This window comes from Dama dama, chromosome 10 (assembly GCF_033118175.1).
Source record: "Dama dama isolate Ldn47 chromosome 10, ASM3311817v1, whole genome shotgun sequence".
Classification (NCBI taxonomy): Eukaryota; Metazoa; Chordata; class Mammalia; order Artiodactyla; family Cervidae; genus Dama; species Dama dama.
Genome location: NC_083690.1, coordinates 33,723,355 through 33,749,537, shown reverse-complemented (window position 1 = coordinate 33,749,537; position 26,183 = coordinate 33,723,355). Strand labels below are relative to the sequence as shown.

At 54.4% G+C, this 26,183-nt stretch overlaps 1 protein-coding gene across 2 annotated transcripts in view; it reads left to right on the top strand.

Moving 5' to 3' along the window:
- CLIP2 (CAP-Gly domain containing linker protein 2) overlaps positions 1–26,183 on the top strand; it is a 75,024-nt gene that overhangs the window by 11,379 nt on the left and 37,462 nt on the right. For both annotated transcript variants that reach the window (XM_061153397.1, XM_061153398.1), the window contains exon 2: positions 10,480–10,669. In XM_061153397.1, the coding sequence (XP_061009380.1) occupies positions 10,546–10,669 (124 nt within the window). In that variant the 5' untranslated portion in view covers positions 10,480–10,545. The remainder of the gene's footprint in view (positions 1–10,479; positions 10,670–26,183) is intronic.

The following is a 26,183-nucleotide window of genomic DNA, read 5'->3' as shown; positions in this document are numbered from 1 at the left end:
GAAATGGGAATAAAGGTGGGTCAGGGGGCAACTAGCCCTTCTCTTCGGGTCTGATGGGGGACCCCATCTAGCAGAGTCAGGCTAATGCCTGTCCAGTGTCCCAGACCAGTGGCGGGAGGATCCAAGCTGTCTGGTCACTGAGTATGGGGGCGTGGCCACACAGCTAGGGCTGGGGTTCTGGGGCCAGGGCTGTGCCCTGGTTCTGAGCATGCCAGCTGCGTGTGTGTGTGTGTGTGTGTAATGCCCCGAAGTATATCCACATTCCTTCCCCTCGCTGGACTGGCAGGGCAGGGAGGGGAAGCCCTGGGAGACAGGATCTGAACTCCAAGCCCAAGGGAAGATGGGCACACCCCAGTCTGTCCAGCTCAGAGAGGACTGACAGGCTGGCCGTTCCCAGAGCTCTGCAGTCGCCCTGGTAGTGGGCAGGACAAGGAAGCTACTGACTTACAAATTAAGAATTGCAGCCCCAGGCTCAGGGGCGGTGAGGATGGCAGGATGGCAAGCAGGTGGGACCACATCCCGGCCTTCTGAACTCAGCCCCTGCTTGTGTCTCCCCCTGCAGGTACCAGGGAGATGGGGAGTCGACCAGGGCTCTTAGGTCCACCTGTCCTTCCCTCCTCAGTCCTGTGGGTGCGCCTGCCCTGTCATCTCCCCAGCTTCGTCCTCTCTCCCCCCTCCTTGAAGCCACATCAGCTGGTTTAGCCTGGGTTCCCACCCTAGCGCAGCTGTGAGGCTTGGGCTGGGTCCCTTCCACACGTTTTGAATGGCTGCCAGGCATCCCCAGGGCGACTTGGACCCCAGACGGGGCTCACCACTGCCCCGTCCTTCCTGGAGTGTCCTGCTGCTGGCCGGCGGCCATGTGAGTGTTGGGCTGTGGTCCCCGCTGACCGGGTGATGGGTGTGGGGCGGGGGACACAGGCAGATAGGCTCCACCTCCGCGGCCCTCCCAGGCTTCAGGGGCGGCTGCTGTGAGCTGGCAGGACTCGCAGGGAGGGTGCCTCACTCTCCACTTGACCATGGGGATTCCAGCTTCACCACTGGCTGAAATTTCCCGAGCCTCAGTCACATGCAAACAAATGGACCTCCTTCCCCAGCAGGATGGGACAGGTACCGGCTGGGTGGAGGCTCATGGGGGTGGTGGTCACACTGGATTTGGGGGTTGGGTAGCACTGGGGTTCTAGTGCAGGTGTGAGTGTTGGGGTGCCAAGTGGGGCAGGGCCGGGAGCACTCATACCATGCTTGTATAACCCCAGGCCCACCATTTGGAGCCTGGGGTTAGCACCTGGGGTTCACTCTGTTTGGGACCTGCCCCCCATTCCTCTTGGTGGGTGTGCATGAGGGGGTGGAAACTGTTTTCTCTCCCTCTCTCCTTGTGTCTATCTTTAAAAAAATTTTTTTTTTTAATTTAAAAAGTATTTTGAGGGATTTCCCTAGCAGATCAGTGGTTAAGAATCCACACTTTTATTGCAGGGGGCACGGGTTTGATTGCTGGGGAACAAAATCCTGCATGCCTCACCAGGCAGCCTAAATATAAATAAAAATAAATTTTTAATGTTTTGAAATATTTTTAGGCGCTCAAAAGAATAGACAGGGCACAGTGAATTCCCATGTACAGTATGCAGGACTGAAAGAAGCAAATCTTACAAATACTAATGAAGCAGGAATTGTGTGTGGTGGTCCAGTGGCTAAGACTCTGCACTCCCCAATGCAGGGAGGCCCAAGTTCGATCTCTGGTCAGGGAACTAGGTCCCACATGCCTCAGCTAAAAAGATCCCGCATGCCACAAGGAAAATTGAAGATTGAGAGTGCTGCATCAAAGACCCAGCTCAGCCAAATAAATAGTGAAAAGTGAAAGTGTTACTTGCTCAGTCATGTCTGACTCTTTGCGACCCTACGGACTGTAGCCCACCAGGCTCCTCTGTTCATGGGGATTCTCCAGGCAAGAACACTGGAGTGGGTAGCCATTCCCTTCTCCAGGGGATCTTCCCAACCCAAGGATCGAACTCAGGCCTCCTGCATTAAAAAAATATATATATGAAGCCCCCACTTGCCCCACCCGAGTCCCATCCCTCAAGCCACATTTGCTGGGGGCGCTGTGGGTCCGCACCACGGAGGTGCCTCCTGGACGCTCGGCCAATGTCCGTGGTTGGGTCTCCTCTGCACCCACACGGCTCCCTGCCCCCACTCCGTCCCAGTGCCCACTGGTGAGCCCTACCCTGAGGCCTTTCCAGTAACTTGGTATCACCTGGCTCTTTGACTTTGCGCCCATCTGATTGGGTGGGAAACAGGATCTCCTGGCGGCTTGGATTTGCATTTCCCTGCGGGACTGGGGAGGCCCTACATGTCTCCTCGAAAGCTGGCCCGCTCATGCCCCGCTGTCATCGGGTGCCCTCAGCTCGGTGCCCGGGGTCCCTTTCTTCTTCCCCTCCAGCCCCTGACCCTGCACACCGGGTGGGTGCCCCAGACCCTCGTCATTTCACACCTAGCGTGTCCCCAGATGAGTGCCCCCCCTTCGCCCCAGCCCCTCCCGCCTCCCAGGTCCCTCCCGGCGTTGACTTGCCTGCCTCCCACCATCCTTTCCCTAGCCCTCCCTACCCCACCTCCTCCCACCCCCCACCGCTGTTTGCCACCTGCTTAGCATCTGTCCCCTCTCTGTCCCCTCCAGCCCCTGGAGGGGGCCTCTGTCTCAGTTCAGGCCTCCTGGAGTCCCTGTCTGTCGCAACAGCCCCCACCCCCTCATCCTCATCAGCTCCTGGATGTTTCACTAAAATGCTCATCTGGACACAGAGTGAAGTGCGTGAAGAAGAAAAAAAAAATATCGCATATTAATGCATATATATATGGAATCTAGAAAAATGGTACACACGAACCTGTCTTTAGGGTAGGAATAGAAATGCAGACGTGGGGAATGGCCGTGTGGCCAAGGTGGGCAGAGGAGTCTGGGGCAGATTGGGGGAGTGGCATTGACATGTGTACACTGCCCAGTGTAAAACAGCTGGGGAAGGGGCTTCAGGATGGAGGGGACACGTATACCTATGGTCAGTTCGTATTGATGGATGGCAAAAACCATCACAATATTGTAAAGTCATTGTCCTCTGATTAAAATCAATAAATAAAAATAAATCGCTAGTGGGAAGCTGCTCTATAGCCCAGGGAGGCAGCCTGGTGTTCTATGCTGATCTGGAGGGTGGGATTGGCAGGGGGTGGGAGGTTCAAGAGGGGAAGGATGCATGTATCCTTTACTTTGTTGTACAACAGAAACTAACACAACATCCTAAAGCAGTTAGACTCCAATAATACAATTAAAAATATTCTTCAAAGGTGTAGAAAAATGAAACAGAGCAAAAAACTTTAAAGGATTTGATTAGAAATTCTCTGCATCGTATATACAGACTTGACGTAATAAAACTGATTTCTTTGTGCCTTCCAAGAAAAAAAAAAAAAAAAAGCCCATGCAAACGGTTGGATTCTTTGCTTGATGTCTTCCCTGGTGCTTTATCCCCTCCCCGCCCGAATCCCAGTGTCCGGGCACCACTGGGAGACCCTCACCCCACCCCCACCCCCCGCCGGCCAAGTGTCCCTTTCAGTCTCTGGATACCCCTCACCCCCGCCCCACTTTAAGCACTCTAAATCCTCAGCTGCTTGGTCGGCCTGGCAGGGTGGGGTCTGTGCCCCGCAGTTTCCCCAGCCTGGCCCCCAGCCCCACCCCGTGCTCCCGGTTACAGCACGCTTCCTCCCCTCCCCCACCCCACCCATGGCATTGTGTGGTCTCCAGCCTTTGGGTTTGCGGTGAGTGGGCTGGGGGCCACACTGAGCCCGTCTCTGGCTGCCACGTGGCTCAGAAGATCAGGGGGAGCTTGGGCACCCCAGCCGCGGGGATCCGTGGGGTGGGGAGGAGGCACAGCCCCCCCACCCCCAGCCACCTCTGTTGGGCGGAGGGGTAGGGTTGCCCTCCAGCAGGAGAGCCCAGGTTGCCGCTGATGGCTGAGCTGAGGTCTGGTCCTGGGAGACCACTTCCTGGTGCCACCTCCCGCGCTCTCTGGGCGACGCTGGCACGAGGGCATGGGCTTTCCACTGTCCTATTTGGCACCTTTCCCCGATCTGCCGGGCCGCACCCTGGGCCTCCGATTGGCAGAAAGTTCTTGGGCCCCATTCCTCCTCCCCCGCAAACTGCAGCCGGCCACCCCCGGGGACCGCTGAAATGGAAACCCTGAAATGCAGCCCGGTTTGTCTTCGGTCAATGGCGATTGAAGGCGGCACAAAAGGGGCCTGTTGGTCTGAATGCCGCCCGCCCTCGCCCGCCTCTGCCATGCCCGCCCTGTCGTGGCCCCGGGTCCCAGGAGGCGGCGGGATGTGCGTTCCGAGCCTGCGGAGAACATAACAGAGACCTGATCGTAGAGACGCCTCCCCTTCTGCACGGCCTGTGTGCCGGGCACAGAGGCACCCTCGTGGGGCTGCCTCCGCGGCCTCGCACGTCCGTGCTCCCCACGTGGCAGCAGTGTGCCCTCCCATTTTACAGGTGATGCCGCTGAGGCTCACACCCGGCCAGGGCCCTACAGCTACTCCTGATGGGTCTGGAGTTTGGACTCCGTGACTGAAAGCAATACTTCCTCCCAGGCCTCACCCGTCGGCCGCAGCGTGGTCAGAGGCCAGCATGTCCCCATGTCCCAGCTTTTTCCAAGAAACCCCTCGCTTCCTGTATCCCACGAGCGGGGCTGAGTCATAAAGGGGCCTTCTCCCCCTCTTCCTGTTCCATTTCCCCCTCGCCGCGCGAGGGCGGGGGTGGGGCTGGGGGTGGGCCGCTGGCCTCTCCTCCCCTGACCCCAGCCCTCCGGACACTGGGTTACCCCGCCTGGGTTCTGCTCCTTTCCGCAGGCTTCTCTGGTCTCCTTTGTCAGGGAGGCACGTGGGCGCTCTCCCCAGAGGCCAGGGGTCTCACAAATGTTATTCCAGGCCTGGTCCAGGCAGCGCCGGGAGGCGGGGCCAGACCTGGGTCTGACTCCGGCCCAGCTGCTGAGCTGTCTGTGGCTTTGGGTGCATCTTCGGACTTTGCCGCCCATCGGATGGTCACCTGTGGGATGCCCACTGTCTCACCAGGGCGTATAGTCTGGCACACAGTAGCTTCCTCATACTGGATGCTCCCGGGTCATCAGGGCCTGGGAGTGCAGGAGGGCGACTATGGGAGCCTCCAGAAGCCTCCCCTGAGAGCAGTGTCCCTGGAGATTTGTTGTCCTCTGAGCCACAGCAAATGTGCTGTCCTATGGGGTTTCTGAATCATGAGCTCTGTGCCAGGCACCGTGCTAAGGCTGGGGTTCCCAGAGAGGAGACTGTGGCCCCACCCGGGGTGGCCCATGGGCTCCCGGGAGGCAGATGAAGATAAGAGAACAGTATCCTCTCTTCTTGGCTCAGTGTGTGATCCTGAAGTCTCTGTGGGTCAAAGGTCCTGGGGGACTTCCTGGAGGAGGAGGCATTGGGCCAAGTGTCTCATATGTGGTTGGAATATGTGAAGTGAAGAAGGGGGAGAAAAAGGCACAGGCAGAGTCTGGGATGCGAGGAGTGTAAGGTGAGAGGTGAGGAAATGCAGGGTCATCGTCAGCGAGGCTGGCTGGCGAGGCTGGAATGCCAGACACGGTTTTGATGCCTGGTCCCTGTCTTGGAGGGCAGGCAAGCTAGTGAGTGGATCAGCTCCCTGAAAAGCCATGGTGTCAGACGACCAGCTGGGCTGATCATTACAAGCCACTCAGTCCTGAAGCTTGGGCCCTGGGGATGTGAGGGGAGCCTCCTGGGCCTTTCATTGATGATAAGCCAGTGTCATTAACCATTCAAGTGATTCACCAAGCACCTGTAGGCACCAGGCCTACAGGATACCCCAGGAAACAAAACAGACTCAAGTCCTGTCCTCAGACAGTAGAGAAATAGAAAGCAGGAGAGGGGTGGGCAGGGGTTGTACTCTTCCAAGAGGACATTGGAGCAGGTGCTTGAAGGAGATGAGCAGCACACTGGATGTCTCCAGGCAGAGGCAACAGCATGTGCAAAGGCCCTCAGGCCAGAACATGCTTAGTGTGAGCGAGTGTGGCTGGAGTGGAGTGGGCGAGGGAGGGCTGTGGTAGGGTACGAGGAGGGCCTGGAAGGCCATTTGCACTAACTTCTGTGGGGAGTCTTCAGGAATTTTATTTTTTGTAAATTTAAAAAAAATGTTGAGATCTAATTTACCTACCATTAAATCTATCCGTTTTAAGTGTACAGTTTGATGACTTTTAGGATAAACACATGGGTGAGCAGCCATCACCACAGTTCAATGTTAGAATATTTCTACCACCCAGAATGTTCTCTTGTGCCTGTTTGAAGTCAGTCCCTGCCCAACCCCCAGCAACTGGTGATCTTTCTATGTCTGTTGTTTTCAGATTTCAAACAATATGTAGTCTTTTGTGTCTGGTTTCTTTCACTTGGCATAGTGTTTTTGGAGGCCCATTCAATATTGTTGCTTATATCTGTAGTCGGGGACTTCCCTGGTGGTCCAGTGGGGAAGACGCTGCCTTCCAATGCAGGGGGTGTGTGTTCAATCCCTGATTGGGGAAATAAGGTTCCACGTGCCACATGAAGGTGAAAGTGTCACTCAGTCACATCCAACTCTTTGCGACCCCATGGACTGTAGCTCGCCAGGCTCCTCTGTCCATGGAATTCTCCAGGCAAGAAGACTGGAGTGGGTTGCCATTCCCTTCTCCAAGGGACCTTCCCAAACCAGGGATCAAACTTGGGTCTTCTGCATTGCAGGCAGATTTTTTTTACCGTTTGAGCCACAGGGAAGCCCCAGTGGCCATGCCATATGGCATGGCCAAAATAAAAAAGGATAGTTGGGTTCTGCATCTGCAGGTACAAAGGGCTGACTGCACAATATCATTTTATATGAGGGACTTGAGCATTGTCCCATTTGGGTATCTGCAGAGGGTCCTGAACCAATCCCCTGAGGATGCCAAGGGACCTCTGTGTACTATCGTATAAATGTGTTCACCAGTTGATGGACGTTTGGGGTCTTTCCATGTTTTGTGAATAAGGTCACTATGAACAATTTTTTTTTTAACAAAAGTTTGTATGGATATATGTTTTTATTTCTCTTTGGTGGTTGGGTCATATAGTAGGTGTATATTAACTTTTCAAGAAACTGTCAAAAACTGTTTTCCAACAGGTTTGCACCATTTTTCATTTCTCCCAACAATCTGTTCTGATTATTCTATGTCGTCATCAGTACTTGATATTGTCAGGTTTTCCGATGTTAACCACTCCGTGAAGTGGGGTCGCGTTATGGTTTTGATCCGTTTTACCCTCATGACTGATGATGTTGGTCATCTTTCCACTTGCTTGTTGCTGTTTGCACATCTTCATTGGTGAAGTGGGTATTCAGATATTTTGTTCATTTTGTTTATTAGGTCTTATTAGTAAGTTGTCAAGTGTTCTCTTTTTAAAAACCATGTATTTATTCTTTTTGGTTGCACTGGGTCTGTTGCTGTGTGGGCTTTTCTCTAGTTGCGGTGTGAGGGCTTCTCATTGCAGTGGGTTCTCTTGTTGCGGAGCACGGGCTCTAGGGCACGGAGGCTTCACTAGTTGTGGGTGGAATCTTCTTGGACTAGGGATCGAACTGGTGTCCCCTGCATTGGCAGGTGGATCCTCAACCACTAGACCACCAGGGAAGGCCAAGTGTTCTTTATACGTTGGTGATAGATGACATTTATTAGATACATGATTTGTAGCTTGACCCATGCCTAACAGCAAGTGACTCCCGGGGCCCAGAATTCCTGGGATATTATGTAGCTGGTCAGGTGGTTAGAATGCTGGATTTGGTGGATTCTGGGGGTGGGGGTGCAGGTCAAGGCTGGCAGGTATGCCTCGCTCCCATCAGCTCACTTGGGCATGTAGGTGCCACCGTTCTGTGGCTTAGAGGAGTTCATTTTCCTCTGCTGTGATGTCCAGCCGCCCTGTGTGAGGAGCTGACTCTTCCCATGGCCGTGCCAGGATAGGCAATAGTGTTGCTGGCTCATCTTGCTGGCCTGAGAGCCATTCTAGGGACACTTTGTATACTCCTGCTGGGAGCACTGTGGGTCGGTTTCTGTATTAGTCAGAACTTATTTGATTGCGGGTGACGTGCATGTGTGCTCAGTCGCTAAGTCTTGTCTGACTCTTTTCGACCCCATGGACTATAGCCTGCCAGGCTCCTCTGTCCACGCAGACAAGAATACTGGAGTGGGTTGCCATGCCCTCCTGCAGGGGATCTTCCAGACCCAGGGATTGAACCCACGTCTCTTGCATTGGCAGGTAGATTCCTTACCACTCATGGGAATCGGTTGCTGGTGTCCCTCAAAGAGAATTAGGCAAAAAGATATAACAATGCCTGTGTGTGTGTGAAGGTTTGTTGGCTGATGTGAGTGAAGGGCTCAAGGGACCACCTTCAGGTTCAGCTGGATCCAGGCCCTCCGAATCCTGGGACTCAGCCCTGCTTTCTCTGTGCTGACGCTGCTCCCTGGCAGGCTCTGCCCTGTGGCAACCCTGCAGCTCCTGGCTTTCATCCCACACCCAGGCAGCCCCGGAACAAGAAGAGCAACTCTTCCCAAAGCTTCCAGCCAGAGTCTGGGCCCTGATGCTCCTTGGGCCACACCACCTTCCTTCAGCTAACCATGGGGCTCTGGCCAGGCCTGGGTCGTGTGTCCACTCTAGGTGTGGGGATTTGGGGTCAGCTCACATAAGTCATATGGGGCTTCCCATGTGGCACTAGTGGTAAAGAACCCACCTGCCAAGCAGGAGACATGAGAGATGCAGGTTCGATCCCTGGGTCAGGAAGATTCCCTGGAGGAGAGCATGGCAACCCACTCCAGCATTCTTGTCTGGAGAATCCCATGGACAGAGGAGCCTGGCGGGCTGCAGTCCATAGGGTTGCACAGAGTCAGACACGACTGAAATGACTTAGCGTGCACACATAGATCATATGCATCAAGAATGGAGAAAAGGGGCTCTCCCTGGTGGCTCAGTGGTGAAGAATCCACCTGGCAATGCAGGGACATTGGTTTGATCCCTGGTCTGGGAAGAACCCACATGCTTTGGAGCGACGAAGCCTGTGCGCCGCAACTATTGAGCCTGTGCTCTAGGGCCCGGGAGCCACGACTGCTGAGCCCAGGAGCCGAGACTGCTGAAGCCCGCGTGCCCTAGAGCCTGTGCTCCACGACAGGAGAAGCCTGACCACTGCAACTGGAGAGAAGGCCCCCCTCGCCACAACTAGAGAAAAGCTCGAGTGCAGTGATGAAGACGCAGTGCAGCCAAAAATAAAAAATAAATAATAAAATTTTAAAATTGGGGAAAAAAAAAGAATGGAGAAAAGTGTTCTCTAAAAAGGAACAGTGTTCTATGACCGACAGTGGGATGAAATACGGCTCCCCAGGGAGGGGGGTGATGCTTTCTCCCCAGATCCTCTATCTGTCTGCGGTGCTCTGTATCCCCTCTCCCCACTGGACAGTGGGTCCCCCCAGGCAGAGGCCACGTCCTGCCTGCGGCTCTAGGGGCAGGACAGGGCCCAGCGGGTGGTGAGTGCTCCACGGACACCTTGTACAAGAGAGGGTGTGCGCATAGGGCAGTGGGGATGGGGTAGGGGATGGCGGGCCTGTCCTTTCTGCTTCTCCCCAACCCCCCTGCAGCCAGGCCCATCTTGCTGTTACCCGGTACCCTGGACTGATCACCATGGATTCGGGGACTTCCCCTCTCAGGAGTCCCCTTTGTCAGACCCTAGTGCCCTGCATGCCGTGTGCATTGCATCCTTCTCTGCTTAGTCATAAAAGCAGGGAGTTGTAACGGTGGGAGGGCGGGCAGAACACATGCTGAGTCCATCCTGGTGCGAGTTTGGGGCAAGTATAAGCTCCTCTGTATGTGGGTGTGTCCCTGCAGTAGGGATGGGGTGGGCGGGTGCTGGACTCAATAGCTGGCATGTGGCCTGCGTGGTGAAGCTGGTTGATTAAATTAGATGTTGCTTTGTCCACCCACATCGAGAAGGATGTGAGCTGTTGGCTAGTCCTAGAGGGTCTGGGGTCCACTGGGGTAACCCGCTGGGTTACCCTGCATGTCAGAACCTGCCGGCCTGTGCTTTGGTGGTGAGAGCCGTATCCAGCTGTCGGTGGCCGTGATGACCCACGTGGTCCTGCTGTGGGGCGTCTGGGGTTAACACAGCCAGTGCTGCAGACCCCCAAGACAGCTCACCCTTGATTCTCACCTCCTGGGCCCAGGACCTGGGCAGAGAGAGCGAGCCAGACCCAGAGTCCGGCAGACCAGGACACAAGTCCCGACAACATCTGCTCATGCACAGCCCACACCTGTGAGCACTTCTCTGTACCTCAACTTCCCCATCTGGAAAATGGGGGTGACTATGGTCTCTGCTTCAGGGGCCAGGGGTGTGATGTCATCTGGTGATATGATGTCGTTCCTCCTGTTGTCTGCCCACAGGTGAGTGACCATGGCGGAGAGCATGTGACCGGCACAGACCTTCTGTGCCCACCCAGTGGCACCGCCATGCAGAAGCCCAGCGGCCTGAAGCCCCCCGGCCGTGGGGGGAAGCACTCAAGCCCCATGGGTCGGACGTCCACGGGGTCAACATCGGCCTCCACCACCGTGGCAGCCACTGGCTCTAAGGAAGGTGCGTAGGGCCGAGGGTGGAGGGGTGAGGGTCTGGGGGGCGGGGTGGCGGGTAGTGGTTCTTCTGGAAGAGCTGAAGGGGCTTGAGCCACTTCCTGACCAGCCTGGAGGCCAGTGGCTCCTGGAAGTTCTTCTTGATGTCTGCCCACATCCCTCTGAAAATTAACTAGCAATGGGCAGGGACACGTGCTCTGGCTGCATTGTTCCTTTTGACACCCTTCCAGCTCCAGGAGGCAGGTACCACTGTTGGCTTCCCTCGGGGATGAGGCAGTGGAGGCCCAGGGAGGCATGGCACCTTGCCCACATCACTCAGCCTGGAAAACACAGCCCCATTCACACTCCAGCCTCTGCCCACCTCCCTACCCCCACTCATTCCCCTTCTGGGGTCTGAGATGGTCTCCATCTTCCCACTTCCTTGTGTGCCACGCAGACCCATGCCCTTTGAGCTTTACTTATGTAACCTCCTGCGGTGGGCACGGGGTGCCCGCAGGGCAGGGGTCAGGCTGGGTGCTCTGGCTGGAGGCACCAGCTCTGAAGGCAAATGGGTTTGAGGACAGCTGTTAGCTGTTGGCTTTTTCTGGTGATAAAAGTAAGATAGTCCACTGTGTACTAGTTAAAGTTTGATGCAGGGGTAAAATTGCCAGTCATCCTCTCTAGAGGGAAGTGTTGGGTTGGCCAGAGAATTCATTTGGGTTTTTCCATACAATATAACAGTAAAACCCAAACAAACTTTTTGGCCGACCTGGTATTATTATTTTGGTTTTTATCTTTTTACTTTTTTCTTAGCTGTTTGCAATCATGTTGCATATACAACATGAAAATCTGCTTTTTCCCTTTTAACATGATCAAGTGGGTTTTCTCATGTCACTAAAAGTCTCCCATGTCCATCATTTATAAATGGCTGTGGAATATCCTGTTCATTCAACAAGTATAAATCAAGGGCCTGCTCTGTGGATGCAGTCCTAACCGCTGGAGCTCTCGTTTTGAGCAAAACTGGGGTCCCAGCCCTTAAGGGACTGCCGGCCTGGTGGGGGGCAGAGTGCTGAGTATCGTGAGGTCCTCTAACTGGTGCCTGCCATGGTCCTGAAGGTCAGGAAAACCTTCCCTGAGGAGGGCATGTGTGAGCTGAGGTCTGAGGGTGACAGTTTACTAGATGAGGAGGGGAAGGCATTCCAGGCAGGGGGAACAGCATGTGCAAAGGCCCAGTGGCAGAAGGGAGCATGGTGAGTATAAGGGAGGGGGGAAAAAGTGAGTGTGGCTACAATATGACCAGTGGGAAGTGTGCCGGTGACATGGGGGTAGACTGGTTGCGGGGGACACATTGGGGTTATACAGGGAGCTTCACTTCCATCCTAATGGTGGGAAGCTGCTGGGAAGTTTTCAATCTAAAGGAATATGATAGAAGGCGTTGGGAAATGAGGAGTATGAGATGAGGTTGGGGAGGGCGGCAGAGGTAGGTGATGAAGGGCAGGGGGACTGGGTTTAAGTGTGATGGAACCTGTTGGAAGATGTTATTATAGCAGAGAACATCTGGGTGTTGCTAAGCATCCTTCAATCTTGGAGGGAGGGTGGCAGGGGTTAAGAACGGGATTGGGGAGATGGGTGAGGAGGCATGTGGTCACCCAGGTGAGGTTGCTTGCACTCACTGCCAGGGCTGTGAGAGGTCAAGGGACTGACCACCATGAGTGGGCTGCAGGGAAGAACTTCCTGGAGGAAGTGTGAGTGAGCTCAGCCTGGAGGCTGGAGGAATGTAAATGTGAAGGAGGGTGACATGGGGTCTGGAGGAAGAGCTTGGACAGAGGCGTCAGGGGGGCTGAGCTTGGTCTAGTGTGGGCGGGGTTTGTGTAGCCCCTTGATTGGAGAGGGCTTTCCTGATGGCTCAGCAGGTGAAGAACCCTCCTGCCACTGCAGAAGGCACAAGAGATGTGGGTCCGATCCCTGAGTTGGGAAAATCCTCTAGAGAAGGAAATGGCAGCCCACTCCAGTATTCTTGCCTGGAAAATTCCATGGATGGAGGAGCCTGGTGGGCTGCAGTTCATGGGGTTGCAAAGAGTTGGACACAACTGAGTGTGCTTGCGTGTGCACACACACACACACACACACACACACACACACAGTGATTGGAGAAGGGCTCAAGTGAGGCCCCTCGCTGACCCTCTTCCCTCGTCATGAGAGCCCGTAGCACCTTCTAGATTCTTTCTTCCTTGCCTCCACTCTGATCTAGACAGGCCTGAGTTCTGGCTGTGATCCAGCTCTCACGTCCCTCCTAGCTCTGCCCCTGCTGTGTGACCTTGGAAGAGTTACTTGACCTCTCAGAGTCGCAAATGGGATAATAACATTTCTCTCATGGAATCACTGAGTTAATAAACGTGAAGTGCCTGCAGGCACAAGGCTCATTAGAGAGTAATTTCTTTTCCTTTCATCCATCCATAATCTCATTACGGAAAGATCTGAGTAATAAAAGAAGGAACTCCCATTACTCCTCCATTTAACCTAATCATACCCACCCCCCCCCCCCCCCAACCCATTGTCCTCTATTTCCTTCTGGTCTTTCCTATTGCACATGTTGTTTCAGGCAGTTAAGGCATGGTTTGTATCCAAACCTGCATCTGACTGCTGGGCATCTCATTGCCTTCTGTGGCACGTGCCCCCTGCTCAGGCAGAGTCATCTTTGCCGTCGTCTTGAACGGCTCCATCATCATAGTCCCTGGAGGGAAGGGGATCGGGCCACACTGTGGGGCCTGCTGGTTGCCTCCTGGTCACCCTGGTCTGGGAGCCCCTGAGGGTCAGGGCTGGGTGGTCTGACTGCTTGGACCCCAACCCCGCAGGGGAGCTGTTCTTGGGAGAGGGGTGCCACTCCATGAGTGCCCAGTTGATCAAGAGCCACGTCCCCCGGCGAGCGACACGCTGGCGGCCAAAGGGGGCAGCTGCGCTGGGTGCCGCCCTCCTTTCTGCTCTGGCACCTGCTGCCTTTGCAGGTCAGAGAGACACAGACCCCGGGCTGGGGGAGGGAGTAGTTGGCTGGGGCAAAGACCCTGTGAGAGGGGAAGGGAGGCGTTTTTGGCACAGCTCCCGGTCTCATAACAAGAGTCCCCGCAGAACTGGGATGGGGGACAGCAGCAGGGGAGGACAGTGCCCGCCCCCCCAACTCCTGTTGGCCCATGGGCTCCCTCACCCATCCCATGGAAGGGCCATCCACTCTCCCAGGTGCTGGAGGTGCCCGTCCCCAGGGGACGCTGGGACTCTGGGGGTGGGCCCTGGGGTGCCAAGAGAGGGTCTGGCAGAAGCTGGAGCCTGGTGGTGGTTGGAGGGGGCAGTTGTTCTGGGAATCAGGGCAGTGGCAGCCTCCCAAAGTATGAGCTCAGCCTCCGGGCAGAGGGTCTGCCAAGGGCCGGGCCTGGACCCATGCCCCAGCCCACCCCAGCCTGCGTCAGTTCCCAGAGTGGTGACACACGGAGAGGATGGCCGGGGTGGAGGGGGACATGGGAGGGGGTCTCCCATACCAGGAGGTGGCCCAGAGCTGGCAGGGCAGGAGCGCAGGATGGCAGTCTGGGACCCACCGCTGGGCCAGGAGCCGGGTGGGGCCCGAGGTCAGGGAGGCCCAGCCAGATGGGATGGAACCCCTGCAGCTGCTTCAGATCGGGCGGGGGCAGGGGGGATCCATGCTCAGGAGGTGACACTGGTTGGGAAGATCTGAGTTGAAGAGCAGGAAGCCGCCCAGCGGAGGTCAGGGGAAGGGCATCCCGGCAGAGATTCTGAGTCTTGAAGTCTCTGAGGACTAGAATGGACGGAGAGCAGCTCCAGGGGTCTTTGGAGGGTTGTGAGTGGGCCAGGGCAGGAGCGGGGCCGGAAGGGAGATGGGGCACCGAGACTCAGGCTTCCCCGGGGGTTGGGGCTCTATCCTGGGCCTGAGGAAGATGCGGGGTGATTTCAGGCCTCCAGGCCCCCAGATGCTGCTGGTGACGTTCTTCGCTGTGCCTCAGGAGCAGCCCTCGGTGGTCCAATGCAGCTGGGCCATCATGGGACAGATGGGACCACGGTGGGCTTTCACAGGACCCCCTGGCCTTCTGGGTCCACTTCTGAGCCTCAGGTTGGGGGCAGGCCAGACCAGGCCGTGGGTGTCTCTCTGGAATAAAGACTGGCCGCGGGGACCTGGAAGAGACTCAAGGGCAGCTGAGCGAAGGGATAGACCACAAACCACTGTTGAGGTCCTTCTACCCTTGCCCCCGACTGGCGCTGGTGGGTCCTTAGAGGGTCTCTCCCCTCTCGCATCCCTCACACTGTGGTCCAGCCCCAGAGACATCGCATCTAGACGGGGATGGCGTCTGACACTTGCTTTGTTACAAGCCAGCCCAGCAGCAGGTTTTCACGTCTCTTAACTAGCCAGTGAAAAGAACTGCTCTTCTGTCCATTTTAAAGATGACAGAACTGAGGCTTGGCGCTCTCAGCTGAGTTGCGCAGAGTTACAGGGCCAGAGAGTGGCAGGACTGGGGTTGTGTGGCACATCTAAAGCCGGCTCAGGGGTCCTCCCTGGTGGTCTAGTGGTTGAGGGTCCGTCTGCCAATACAGGGGACACGGGTTCGATCCCTGGTCTGGGAAGATCCCACATGCTGTGGAGCGGCTAGGCCCATGTGCCACAACTACTGAAGCCCAAGCTCTCTAGAGCCCGTGCTCCGCAACAAGAGAAGCCACTGTGATGAGAAGCCTGTGCACTGCAACTAGAGAGTAGCCACTTGCTGCAACTAGAGAAAGCCTGAGCGCAGCAACGCGGATCCAGTGCAGTTACAAAAATATAAAGAAAGAAATAAATGGGAAAAAAAAGCTGGTTCAGGCTGCCGGCACCCCCTGCCCCCCACCAGGGGTAAGGCAGCTGGGATGGCTGGAGTGCTGAGTCCAGTCCCACACTCTGCTCAGACCCGGGGCCGGTGGGCAGGGCGGGAGGAGCCATCTGTCTGCATTAGGATGAGATCTGTGTGACCTGTGGGCCTGTGGCCTTTCCCACATTGGGAGTGTCGGGGACAGGAGACCAAGGATGGGCATGCATGGGTGTTCCCTTCACACGAGAAGTGCCCACTTGGGACGGGGTCTACCTCTTATTCTATGATCTCCCCCAAGGGGCACAGAACTTTTCACGTCTGGCTTATTGAGCTGGGGCCCGGATGCCCGCACACTCTGTGGGTGCTCCAGACAGCTCCAGAGAGCCAGCCTGACATGCCTGGGATGGGGCATTCATAGAGCTTCACAGCTGGCCTCTGGTCCTAGACACCGACCCCCCTCCGCTCCACCCCGGAGGGTTGTGTCTCTCAGCTTGGTCTCCATGCTCCTGAGAAGGGTGGGTGTGTGTGTAGCCCGCCAGGCTCCTCTGTCCACGGGATTCTCCCCGGAGAATACAGGCGCCCAGAGGTCTGTGTCTCTCAGCTTGGTCTCCATGCTCCTGAGAAGGGTGTGTGTGTGTGTGCATGCTCCTGAGAAGGGTGTATGTGTGTATGTGTGTGTACATGCATGCTCCTGAGAAGGGTGTGTGTGTGTATGTGTATGTATGTGCTCAGTCGCTTAGTCGTGTCCCACCCTGTGACCCCATGGACTGTAGCCCACCAGGCTCCTCTGTCCACGGGATTCTCCCCAGAGAATACAGGCGTGGGCTGCCATGCCCTCCTCCAGGGGATCTTCCTGACCCAGGGATCGAACCCGAGTCTCCTGCATCTTCTCCATTGCAGGCAGCGCCTGCACTAGCGCCACCTGAGAAGTCCCCCCTAGGAGGGTAGGAGGCATCATGCCCATTTTAACTGACTTGTCCCAGATGCTTTGCAAGCCTGGGCGGAACCAGGAGCTTCCAGCCCTTGCTCGTGCAGAGCCAGCACTGCCCCGGGCAGCACGCACTCCCTTCAAGGTCAACGCTCCCACTCTCCTCCCCTAACCACATCCTAAACTTTTTTTATGCCCTCAGGATGGGGAAAGCCAAGCTGAGCTTTTCTGTGGCTGGACTGCGGACGGGCAGGGGGCAGGGCAGCCTCCTAATGCTCCTGACGTCGCCCAGAATCGATCGGGAATGGTGGGGGAGGGGTGAGAGCGCTGTGGGGGGGCGGGCAGAGGCCCAGCTGCCAGCCCCCGCCCGCCGTGGCTGGCATGGCCATAGCAGGGCTTCTCCATGGGGACCTGGCTCTGCTCTTTCCAGGGTAAGCCTCCCGCGTCTTTGTCTCCCTGGGGCCCCAGCCGAGTCTGCTGGGTGGGTGCTCTGTCCGCCTGGTTTGGGAGTAAGGGGAACGGAAGGGGGTTTATGAGTTCCCTTGGGCTCAGGAAGGATGCTGAGCGATCCCTAGGACTGGGACCCGCCCCTAGCGGGCTGGTAGAGGGTCCCTTCTTCGGGGGATGGATGGCTGGAGACAGCGTAGCAGGGGAGATGCCGGGCCTGTAGTGGCCGCAGGGGCTGGGCCCTGCCTTGGTCAGAGGGGCTTGGGAGGGGTCTCTCCAGAGACATATGGGTGGGTGCTGTCAAGGAGCTGATGGGATGTGGAGTGGGCAAGGGGAAAGTTGGCCCCCTTGAGGAATGCTCTAGAGACCCCATCCCTTCCTTTCGACCTTTGTGTTGAGTACCTGCTGGGAGAGCAGGGGTCTTGGAGCAGAAAGCTGCTGTGGGGCTTGTGTGGCATTTATGTTTGTTGCTTCGGGGTCACCACGGAGGGGAGGTCAGGGTCTTGGCCAGGCTGTGTTTTGAGGCTCTGGGGCTGGAGAGGTGGTCTGTGTGGACCCTGCCTCCCAGAACCTGTGTTCTGGGTGGGGCAGTGCAGACGTGTACCCTGGCAGCTTGAGTGGCAGACGGTGCAAACCGAAGCAGAATGGAGCTCCGTGGCAGTGCCCATGAGCGGTGCTGGAGCTGGGCTGATGGGCAGGCAGGGTTTCCTTAAGTGACACAGAGAGGAAAAATGCTGTAATTTTAGGTCAGAGTGACCATGTGCTGCCTGGGACAGCCCTGGTTTATGCTTGCAGTCTTGGCATGATACTGTACTAATAGCACTGACTTTCTCTCCACAGTGTCTGGCTTTGGATGATAAATCATGTAGTCACCTTATTCATTGCCCCTCCTAAGTCATCACACTGCTCATTCACAGATTAAAGGCTCTGACAAGTCCTGCAGCAAAATCACCTTAGCTTTGCTTAAGTCCCCACTTCTCGAGTTTGTTTGAATTTTGAGATTAAGGTTTTGTTTTCATGAGACCTATTAACACTCTGTAGAACTATGTTCTATGGGACATTTATGTGTGTGTTAATTTGCTTTAGTTGTGTCTGACCCTTTTCGAACCTGTGGACCATAGCCTGCCAGGCTCCTTTGTCCGTGGGTTTCTCCAGGCAAGAATACTGGAGTGGATTGCCATGCCTTCCTCCAGGGGGTTTTCCCAAGCCAGGGATCGAACCTGCGTCCTTTCTATGTCTCCTGCACTGACAGGTGGGCTCTTTACAACTAGCACTACCTGGGAAGCCCCATGGGACATTTACAGATATGCTTTATCCCCTCTGGCTTTCAGGGGCAGAGGGCCGACTTCATCATACCCCTTGGTTCATGTCGTATTGCCACTGTGGGTCCCTCCAAAGCCTCTCTTGATTTTTTTAAGTTGATTCCTTTTTATCCTGTTCCCTGTTCCCATTTCCCCCACACCTAGATATTCATGCCCATGTACTTTGCCTTGGAATCCTCTTGAACCCTTTCTCACCAAATAGCACATCATCAACACTTCCCCATGTCACTTGAAAGAAAAAAATTTTTTTGAAACAATTATTTATAAAGAGTGCTTAATAATCTGCAAGACTTGATCATAATTTATATAACTGCTTACTATTTTGGGAGTTTTGTTTTGTGAATGACAAGACACTGAGGCAGTTTTTTTCTTTCTAAATGATTTTCTTGGGGAACGGGCTGCAGATGACATTCCCTAATTTATTATTTTCTTTCTCAAATATTCTATTTTGTTTTTTATTGCTCATTATTTACTTTATTACACAAGTAACATGGGCTTCTCATAAAAGCCAAAGGTTAACATAGAAAGTGATCCCCAAAGAGTTAAGTGAATCAGGGGAAATGAGGATGTGGTGGGTTTGCCTTCAGGGACTGATGACTCTGGAAGAGGGCCTGAAGCTGGGGGCTGGAGACTGGAGGCTGGGAGACCCTTCTGGAAACTTCTTTGCTGGTCAAGGTGTGAAATCTCAAGGACTTGATCTCAGAAGGGATCCCTGAGACCCTTGAGGGAGGTACGGATTTAGGAGTTATTTCTTCTGTGAAATTTCCAGGTCTTGATGAATAACTGAATTGGGAGTGGGGAGGTGGGGGGAAAGGGGAGGAGCAATGAGGGTTAGTGGCCTGAGAAAATGGGTGGGTGGGGGCACTCCTGAGATAGGGGGGACAGAGGTGGGGTCACTATGGTTCAGAATGTGAAGTGTGAAGTCCTGGAGGACATCCAGGAGGAGGCAGCTGCTGGAAGGGCAAGTCTGGTGGCCAGGGAGGGCATCTGGACTGGGGAGAACAACTAAGGTCCAACTTCATTCTCCATCTTTTTTTTTTTTTCACTCTCCATCTTTTTGTGTCACTTGAATCTTTTTTAAAAAATTTATTTATTTTTAATTGGAAGATAATTGCTTTACAGGATTGTGTTGGCGTGCTGCAGTCCATGGGGTCGCAGAGTCGGACACGACTGAGCGACTGAACGGAACTGATTGTGTTGGTTTCTGCCATACATTAACATGAATTAGCCATAGGTATACATTTGTTCCCTTCCTCTTGAATCTCCCTCCCACCTCCCACTCCATCCTCTGGGTTGTCGCAGAGCACCAGGTTTGCGCTCCCCGGGTCATATAGCAAATTCCTATGGGCTATCTATTTTACACATGATAATGTGTATGTTTCAGTGTGACTCTCTCAACTCCTCCCACGTCTCCTTCCCCCACTGTGTCCACATCACTTGGATCTTTTACAAGGAGAATTTATTAACGTCTTTTTTAAAAAGGCAGAAACATGGCAGCATATAAATAGTAGCTAAAGGCGCAGGAGAGGGTTAGATTGAGAGGGTTAGATTACAGGGGCGCACAGTGTGGAGCAGGGTTCCCAGGTACTGACCACAGAAGAGGAATATTTTTCCTGCCTCTCGCCTCCTGCCCACCCGCTCCCAGCACTGGAGACAGGCCAGGGGTTTTGTCCTTCTCTGTCTCCTCTTCCTGTCTCTCATTCACAGGGTCTAGAGAATTTAGATGGGTCTCAGATGGGCCACTAGCCAGGGTGTGGGCTGGGACACGGCCAGTGGTGTGCTGGCGCTGGCCCAGGCTGGCTCATGAGAACCAATTGTGAAATTGTCAGGAATTTTGCAAGCCAGAGTCACAGCCCTTATTTAAACAATCAGATTGTGTGTGAACTTAAAATTAAGCACATTCTATTAAAAACAAAGGTAATAAATATTCCAACCTCATGACTTCCAGTAGTACTCCTAGGAGCATTTATACCCCTGATACTACTATTGTTTTATTGATAAAATACTACTGTTTGCTACTAGTAAGATTTTTTAGCATCTAGGTTTTTGAGCTTGCATGCATGCTTAGTCGTCGCTTCAGTGAGTCTGACTCTTTGCCACCCCGTGGACTGTAGCCCGCCAGCCTCCTCTGTCTATGATATTTTCCCAGCAAGAATAGTAGAGTGAATTGCCAGCCCTCCTCCAGGGGATCTTCTTGACCCAGGGATCAAACTCACATTTTCTGCGTCTCCTGTATTGCAGGCAGATTCTTTACTGCTGAGCCACCAGGGAAGCCTGTCTTTGAGGTTATTTACTCTATATTGGAAGTACTATATATAATCTCTTCCCAACTCTGTGTTCAATGGCATCATGCTGGCATCTTGAGATGGACCATGGTGGGAGAATTTACACTATGGGAATTGGCAAAGGCTAAAAATCAGGGTTATTATTATTATTATTGGGCTGGCCAAGAAGTTCATTTAGTTTTTTCTGTAGCATCTTACGGAAAAACCAGGATGAACTTTTTGGCCAACCCAATATTACTATTATTTTCTCTTGGAGAATCAGTTAAGCCTTTCCCAGCACACCACTGGCCAGAATATAGGTGGAAAGAGATAGATGGAGACCACCCCACTGGAGAGGACCACTGGGGTTGGGCTGCAGTGGAGGAGGCAGAGGGGACCCAGTGCTGTCATGGGAGCAGGGAGCCTTGAGAGGGGCGTGGACAGCAGGGCCGGGCACCACAAGGCTGGGAAGGGTCTCCTGCAGTGAATGAGGAGGACATGGCATCCTTCCAGAAGTTTCCAGAGCCAGGGGCAGAGGTGGGGGTCAGGAGCTGAGGGTCAGAGAGGGATGCGGAAGCAGAGTCCCATTGGGGGAAGGAACCACTTCCTTCTAGATGCTGCTGGATGGAAAAACACCTGCTGCAAGAGGAGTAGAGGACTGTAGCCCACCAGCCTCCTCTGTCTATGAGTAATAAAATATCTAACTACGTCCTGGCTGGTGTTTTGGACTTTTAAGTACTGTGTACACACACACACAGGTACACATACAGGACAAAGCCTAGAAAAACAAAGCCCAGGATGACATCTGTGATTATGTTTATATGATGGAACTCTAGGTCCTTTTTTTAAAAATCAGTAACTATTATGTTTAAAATTTTTTCTGCAGTGTACCTGAGTGATCCATGTAATAAACATTTAAATAGAGAAAAGCTTGTTTTCTGGGAAGGAGAACGGGTGACAGCAGGAGCAGGGTGAGGTGGAGGAAGGTGTTTTGTGGGCCAGGAGGGTGTGCATGGGTTCTGTCCTCTGTCAGAGGGCCGGTGTGGGGAGAGGAGAGGGGTGGTGGGGAGGCGGGCCCCAGGGAAGACCAAAGGGGGATGGAGGTATGCTTCTAAAAGGAGAAGAAGGTTCTCAGCTTTCCTCTGAAAACACAGGGAAAATGGGAAGGGCTCAGGGAGGTCCAACAGCAGGAGGGAGGCCAGGTGAGCCGGAAGGTGCCTGGAGTGAGCCTCAGGTTCCTGGTCTGACTCCCTGCAGCCTGGGAAGTGAATATTCCATGCACCCAGCACAGAACCGGGTGGATCCCAGTTCCGTGTGGGCTGTGCAGAGTGGCTGGCGCTGAGGACCTGCTTACAGGATCCTGTCCTGGGTGCTAGAGAGGAAACACAGCACATTATGAGCTTCCATTTAAGTCTGGAAGACAGACATATGCTTTTTGAAGATGGGATAGATCTCTAGAAGAATGAAGCAGGTAAAGGGTGCTGCAGGTGGGTGGGCTTTTAGGTGAAGCAGTCACGGAAGGCTTCTTGGAGGAGGTGAGGGAATGAACGGGTGACTGTCGGGGCAGAGGTTCAGGGAGGTGCTTCCACCCCCATTCACAGTGAGCCTCTCTCCCCGACCCCAGGCCCCTATGTCCTTGGTGCCTTCTTGCCAGGCAGGAGGTCTGGCAGGCGCTGAGTACCAGGCGCTGAGTGCCAGGCGCTGAGTTGTAGCTGAGGTCCTGGTGTTCCCCACCCCTTTGGCTGAGCTGGCATTTGACTGGGTGCTCAGCGAATGGGGTACCTGGTGGCTGAGATTCAGCAGGTGTGAAAAATACCTGTGCCCGTTGGCCCACAAAGAAGGCTGAGGGCTCTCGAACTGTGCTGCTGGAGAAGGCTCTTGAGAGTCCCTTGGACAGCTAGGAGATCCAACCAGTCCATCCTAAAGAAATCAACCCTGAATTCACTGGAAGGACTGATGCTGAAGCTGAAACTCCAATACTTTGGCCACCTGATGGGAAGAGCCGACTCATTGGAAAAGACCCTCGTGCTGGGAAAGACTGAGGGCAGAAGGAGAAGGGGGTGACCGAGGATGAGATGGTTGGATGGCATCATTGACTCAATGGACATGAGTTTGAGCAAGCTCTGGGAGATACTGAAGGACAGGGAAGCCTGGTGTGCTGCAGTCCATGGGGTTGTAAAGAGTCAGACACGACCGAGCGATTGGACAACAACAGCAATGGCTTCCCAGGGAGGGTGGGACCAAAGTCTTGGCTGAAAAAGGAGAGGAAGAACTCTCATCTGGGCAACCCCTCCCCCGCCACGTTGGACCAGACCACCAGCTGCTGTCTGTCCCTCCACATCACTTCCTTTAACCCTTTTCATCAAAGTTCTACTTTGAACTTGAAACCAGCAGTCACTTCCCTTGTGCCTGGAGTCTGGGGAAGGATCAGCTGCTGGTGTGAGGTTTAGGTCTGTCGCCGCTCTTTGCTTTCTTGGGGCTTTGCTGCTGGTCCCTGAAGGAATTAAGAGGGCAGGGAGGCCCAGGCCCTGCCTTCAAGGAGCTTCCAGAACCGCCCCAGAGGCTCAGTCCATCAGCCAGCTCTGCGACCACAGGCAGGCTCCTATGGGAGAAGAGGTGAGGCTTGTAGAATGTCCGTGCTTCCCAGAACCCTAGCAATTTCTGACTTCACTCTTCATAGTCCCATGGGGAAACCAAGGCCCACACCTGAGAAAGGGCTTGGTCAGACCCAGCCAGCGTGTGATGGATGGCTCCCTGGAGGGAAGGGGGCCCTGTGGGGTTGCCATGCCTTCCCTAGCTCAGGCGGCTGCCAGCTGCCCTGGGGTGAGTGGAGGATTTGATGAAGGTTTGTGCCTGACAGGCTGGGCCACCCAAGTGTGGCTGCCCGGCTCCTGGCCTGGATTTTAGCAGCTGTTGAAACAACTGGTCCCTGGGCCTGTGACCCCTGGAAGGGGTGGGGTTGAGCAAGAATGGAGATTACCTGGGGGTCTGCGTGGGCTGAGACAGCTGGGAGGACAGCTGAGTAGGCAGCTTCTTGCTAAGAATAGCCACCCTGGGTCCCCCTCCACCAGCGGTCCCTGTTGTGTTCTCAGCATAGATGACAGGTAGCCTCTCACCTGGGCCATGGCTGTTCAGTTAAGCAGACATCACAGAGCCCCTCTGCTCCAGGAAGTGTTCTGGAAGCGGAGAAGGGAAAGGCACTGATGCCTGGCGGGCCCCTGTGGGGCCTGCCTTCCCAGGAGGCTCTGAGCCGGACCAGCTGGGCCCAGCTCTGGCCTGGGTTGTTGTTCAATCACTCTGTCATGTCCCACTCTTTGCGACCCCATGAACTGCAGCATGCCAGGCCTCCCTGTCTTTCACTGTCTCCCGGAGTCTGTTCAAACTCACGTCCATTGAGTCGATGATGCCATCCAACCATCTTATCCTCTGTCGCCTCCTCCTCTTGCTCTCAATCTTTCCCAGCATCAGGGTCTTTTCCAATGAGTCGGCTCTTCGCATCAGGTGGCCAAAGTATTGGAGCTTCAGCAATATTCAGCAAAGTATTCAGCTTCAGCACCAGTCCTTCCAGTGAATTCAGGGTTTATTTCCTTTAGGATGGACTGGTTTAGCCTCCTTGCTGTCCAAGGGCCTCTCAAGGGTCTTCTCCAACACCACAGTTTGAAAGCATCAATTCTTTGGTGCTCAGCCTTCTTTACTGTCCAACTCTCACATCCATACATGACCACTGGAAAAACCATAGCTTTGACTAGGCAAACCTTTGTTGGCAAAGTGATGTCTCTGCTTTTTAATATGCCAGCCTGGGTAACTCTGGGCAAGTTTTGTAAACTCCGTTTCCTAATCTGCAAGTTAAGAATATAATGTATAAAAAGCGCCCAGTCCCTTGAGGGCATGGGGTCAGCACTCCATGAATGGTAGCTGCTGTTTTAATGATGATAACCTTGACCCCTTGTTAGCATGACCTATGGGCTACTTGGGCAGTGCTATGTAGGACCTGGGGTTGGAGCCCCATCTGATTTGTGGCTTCCTCCCGCTATGACTGCTTTTTGAGGCAGCTTTTTTTTTTTAAGGAAGGGACCCACCTGACCTTGCGGGTTCCCAGTCCCCCAACTGGTGTGATCCCAGCAGAAGTTCCTGGTAACAGGATGGTCCTAGATGAGAACTGGGGGCCCAGAGCTCAGCCCAGGCATGGGGAACAGTAGGATGAAGTTGCTCCTCCAGAGAGTGGGGTGAGGCAGAGCTATTGGTCCAAGGTTATCAGAATCTCCCTGGAAGCCCTTCTTCTGCCCCCTGGACCTTTTGTGACTTTAAAGTTTTTCCAATCCTTTCTTTTGAATATCAGTCATTCTTATCACACTAAGAATGGTTGGCACTTGTTCACTCATGTGGCCCAGGCATCCTTCCTAGGACTTTTGTGCATCATTGCTCAGCAGCCCCGTGATGGGAGCCAGGTGAGGAGACCGAGGTGGGGCTCCAGAGTCTGCTTCCTCAGCCACCATGGCCTCTACCTTTTGGGATCTCAGGGGTGGAAGAGAAGAACCTTGGGGACCCACCCACCCAGGGTCCCACAAGAAACAAGAGACTTCTGCAGGAAGGAGTACAAGATGAGATTGTTCCCTATTCAAAGGGAACCATGGGGTTTGGCCAGAATCTCGGAAATGGGTCCATGCAGGGGAGTCCAAGATTAGGGTGGTTGTAGTTTGGGGCTTGGCGTGGTGAATGTTTTGTACACATTTGTTGGATGAATGAAAGTGCCCTGCACCAAGAGCCAAAGGCCTTTGGTTGGAGCTTGGCTCTGCTGCCTCTTGCCTGGGTCCCTAGATAAAGCAACTGATGTCTCTGAGCCTCAGTTTCCTCATCTGTAAAATGGGATCACAGAAGCACTTCACACAGTTAACCGTGAGGGTCGTAAGAGTTATTGTACGTCTGCCTCTTAGCATAGAGCATCAGTTCATGGGTGTGATCACTGTGGTTGTTAATCAAGTTCAGTAGCAAAGCTCACAGATTTCCCGGGAGCCCAGCTCGCAGCTGAGAGGGAGCTCCTTGCCCCTCAGTTAAGACCCCCATTCTGACTGCCTAGGCCCTGGGCGGTCACGTGCTTTCCCAACACTACTAGTACCCCAGAGGGGTACCTGCCTGCTTGGCCTCCTATGTGCGTCCTGCCTTGGAGTTTGTGACTTCCTCATCCTCCAGGAGCTCTGTCCTTCCAGCCTTGAGACAGCATGTAGCCAGGCCTATGGCCCTGGGCTCCTTGACCTTGGGTACCGGGAGGATGCTGGCAGAGCCGCTGCCCCTGTGACCTCTCTCCTGGCTGTCTGTGGAAAGAACCAGAAACACAAGCATCTCTGATAGGGGCATGGCAGTGTCTGCTTGCCTTCCGTCCCTGTCTGTGTTTGACAAGTGCATCAGCCTCTGGAGTAGAGGAGGAAAAGGATGAGTCTTTTCCTGCCTGATACTTCGTCTGGCAGGAAGGAGAAGCAGCCTCCGAACCTTGAGGTTTAAATGGGCAGGCTTTCCAAATACCCACTTGCACACGGGACCTTGCATGCAGCCCAGGAGCCAGACATGCACAAAGCATGGTGGGTCTGAGCTCTGCCCTGTCCGTTTGTGAGTGACCAAGCCTGCCAATGCAGGAGACATGGGATGCAGGTTCCATCCCTGGGTTGGGAAGATCCCCTGGAGGAGGGTATGGCAACCCACTTCAGTATTCTTGCCTGGAGAATCCCATGGTCACAGGAGC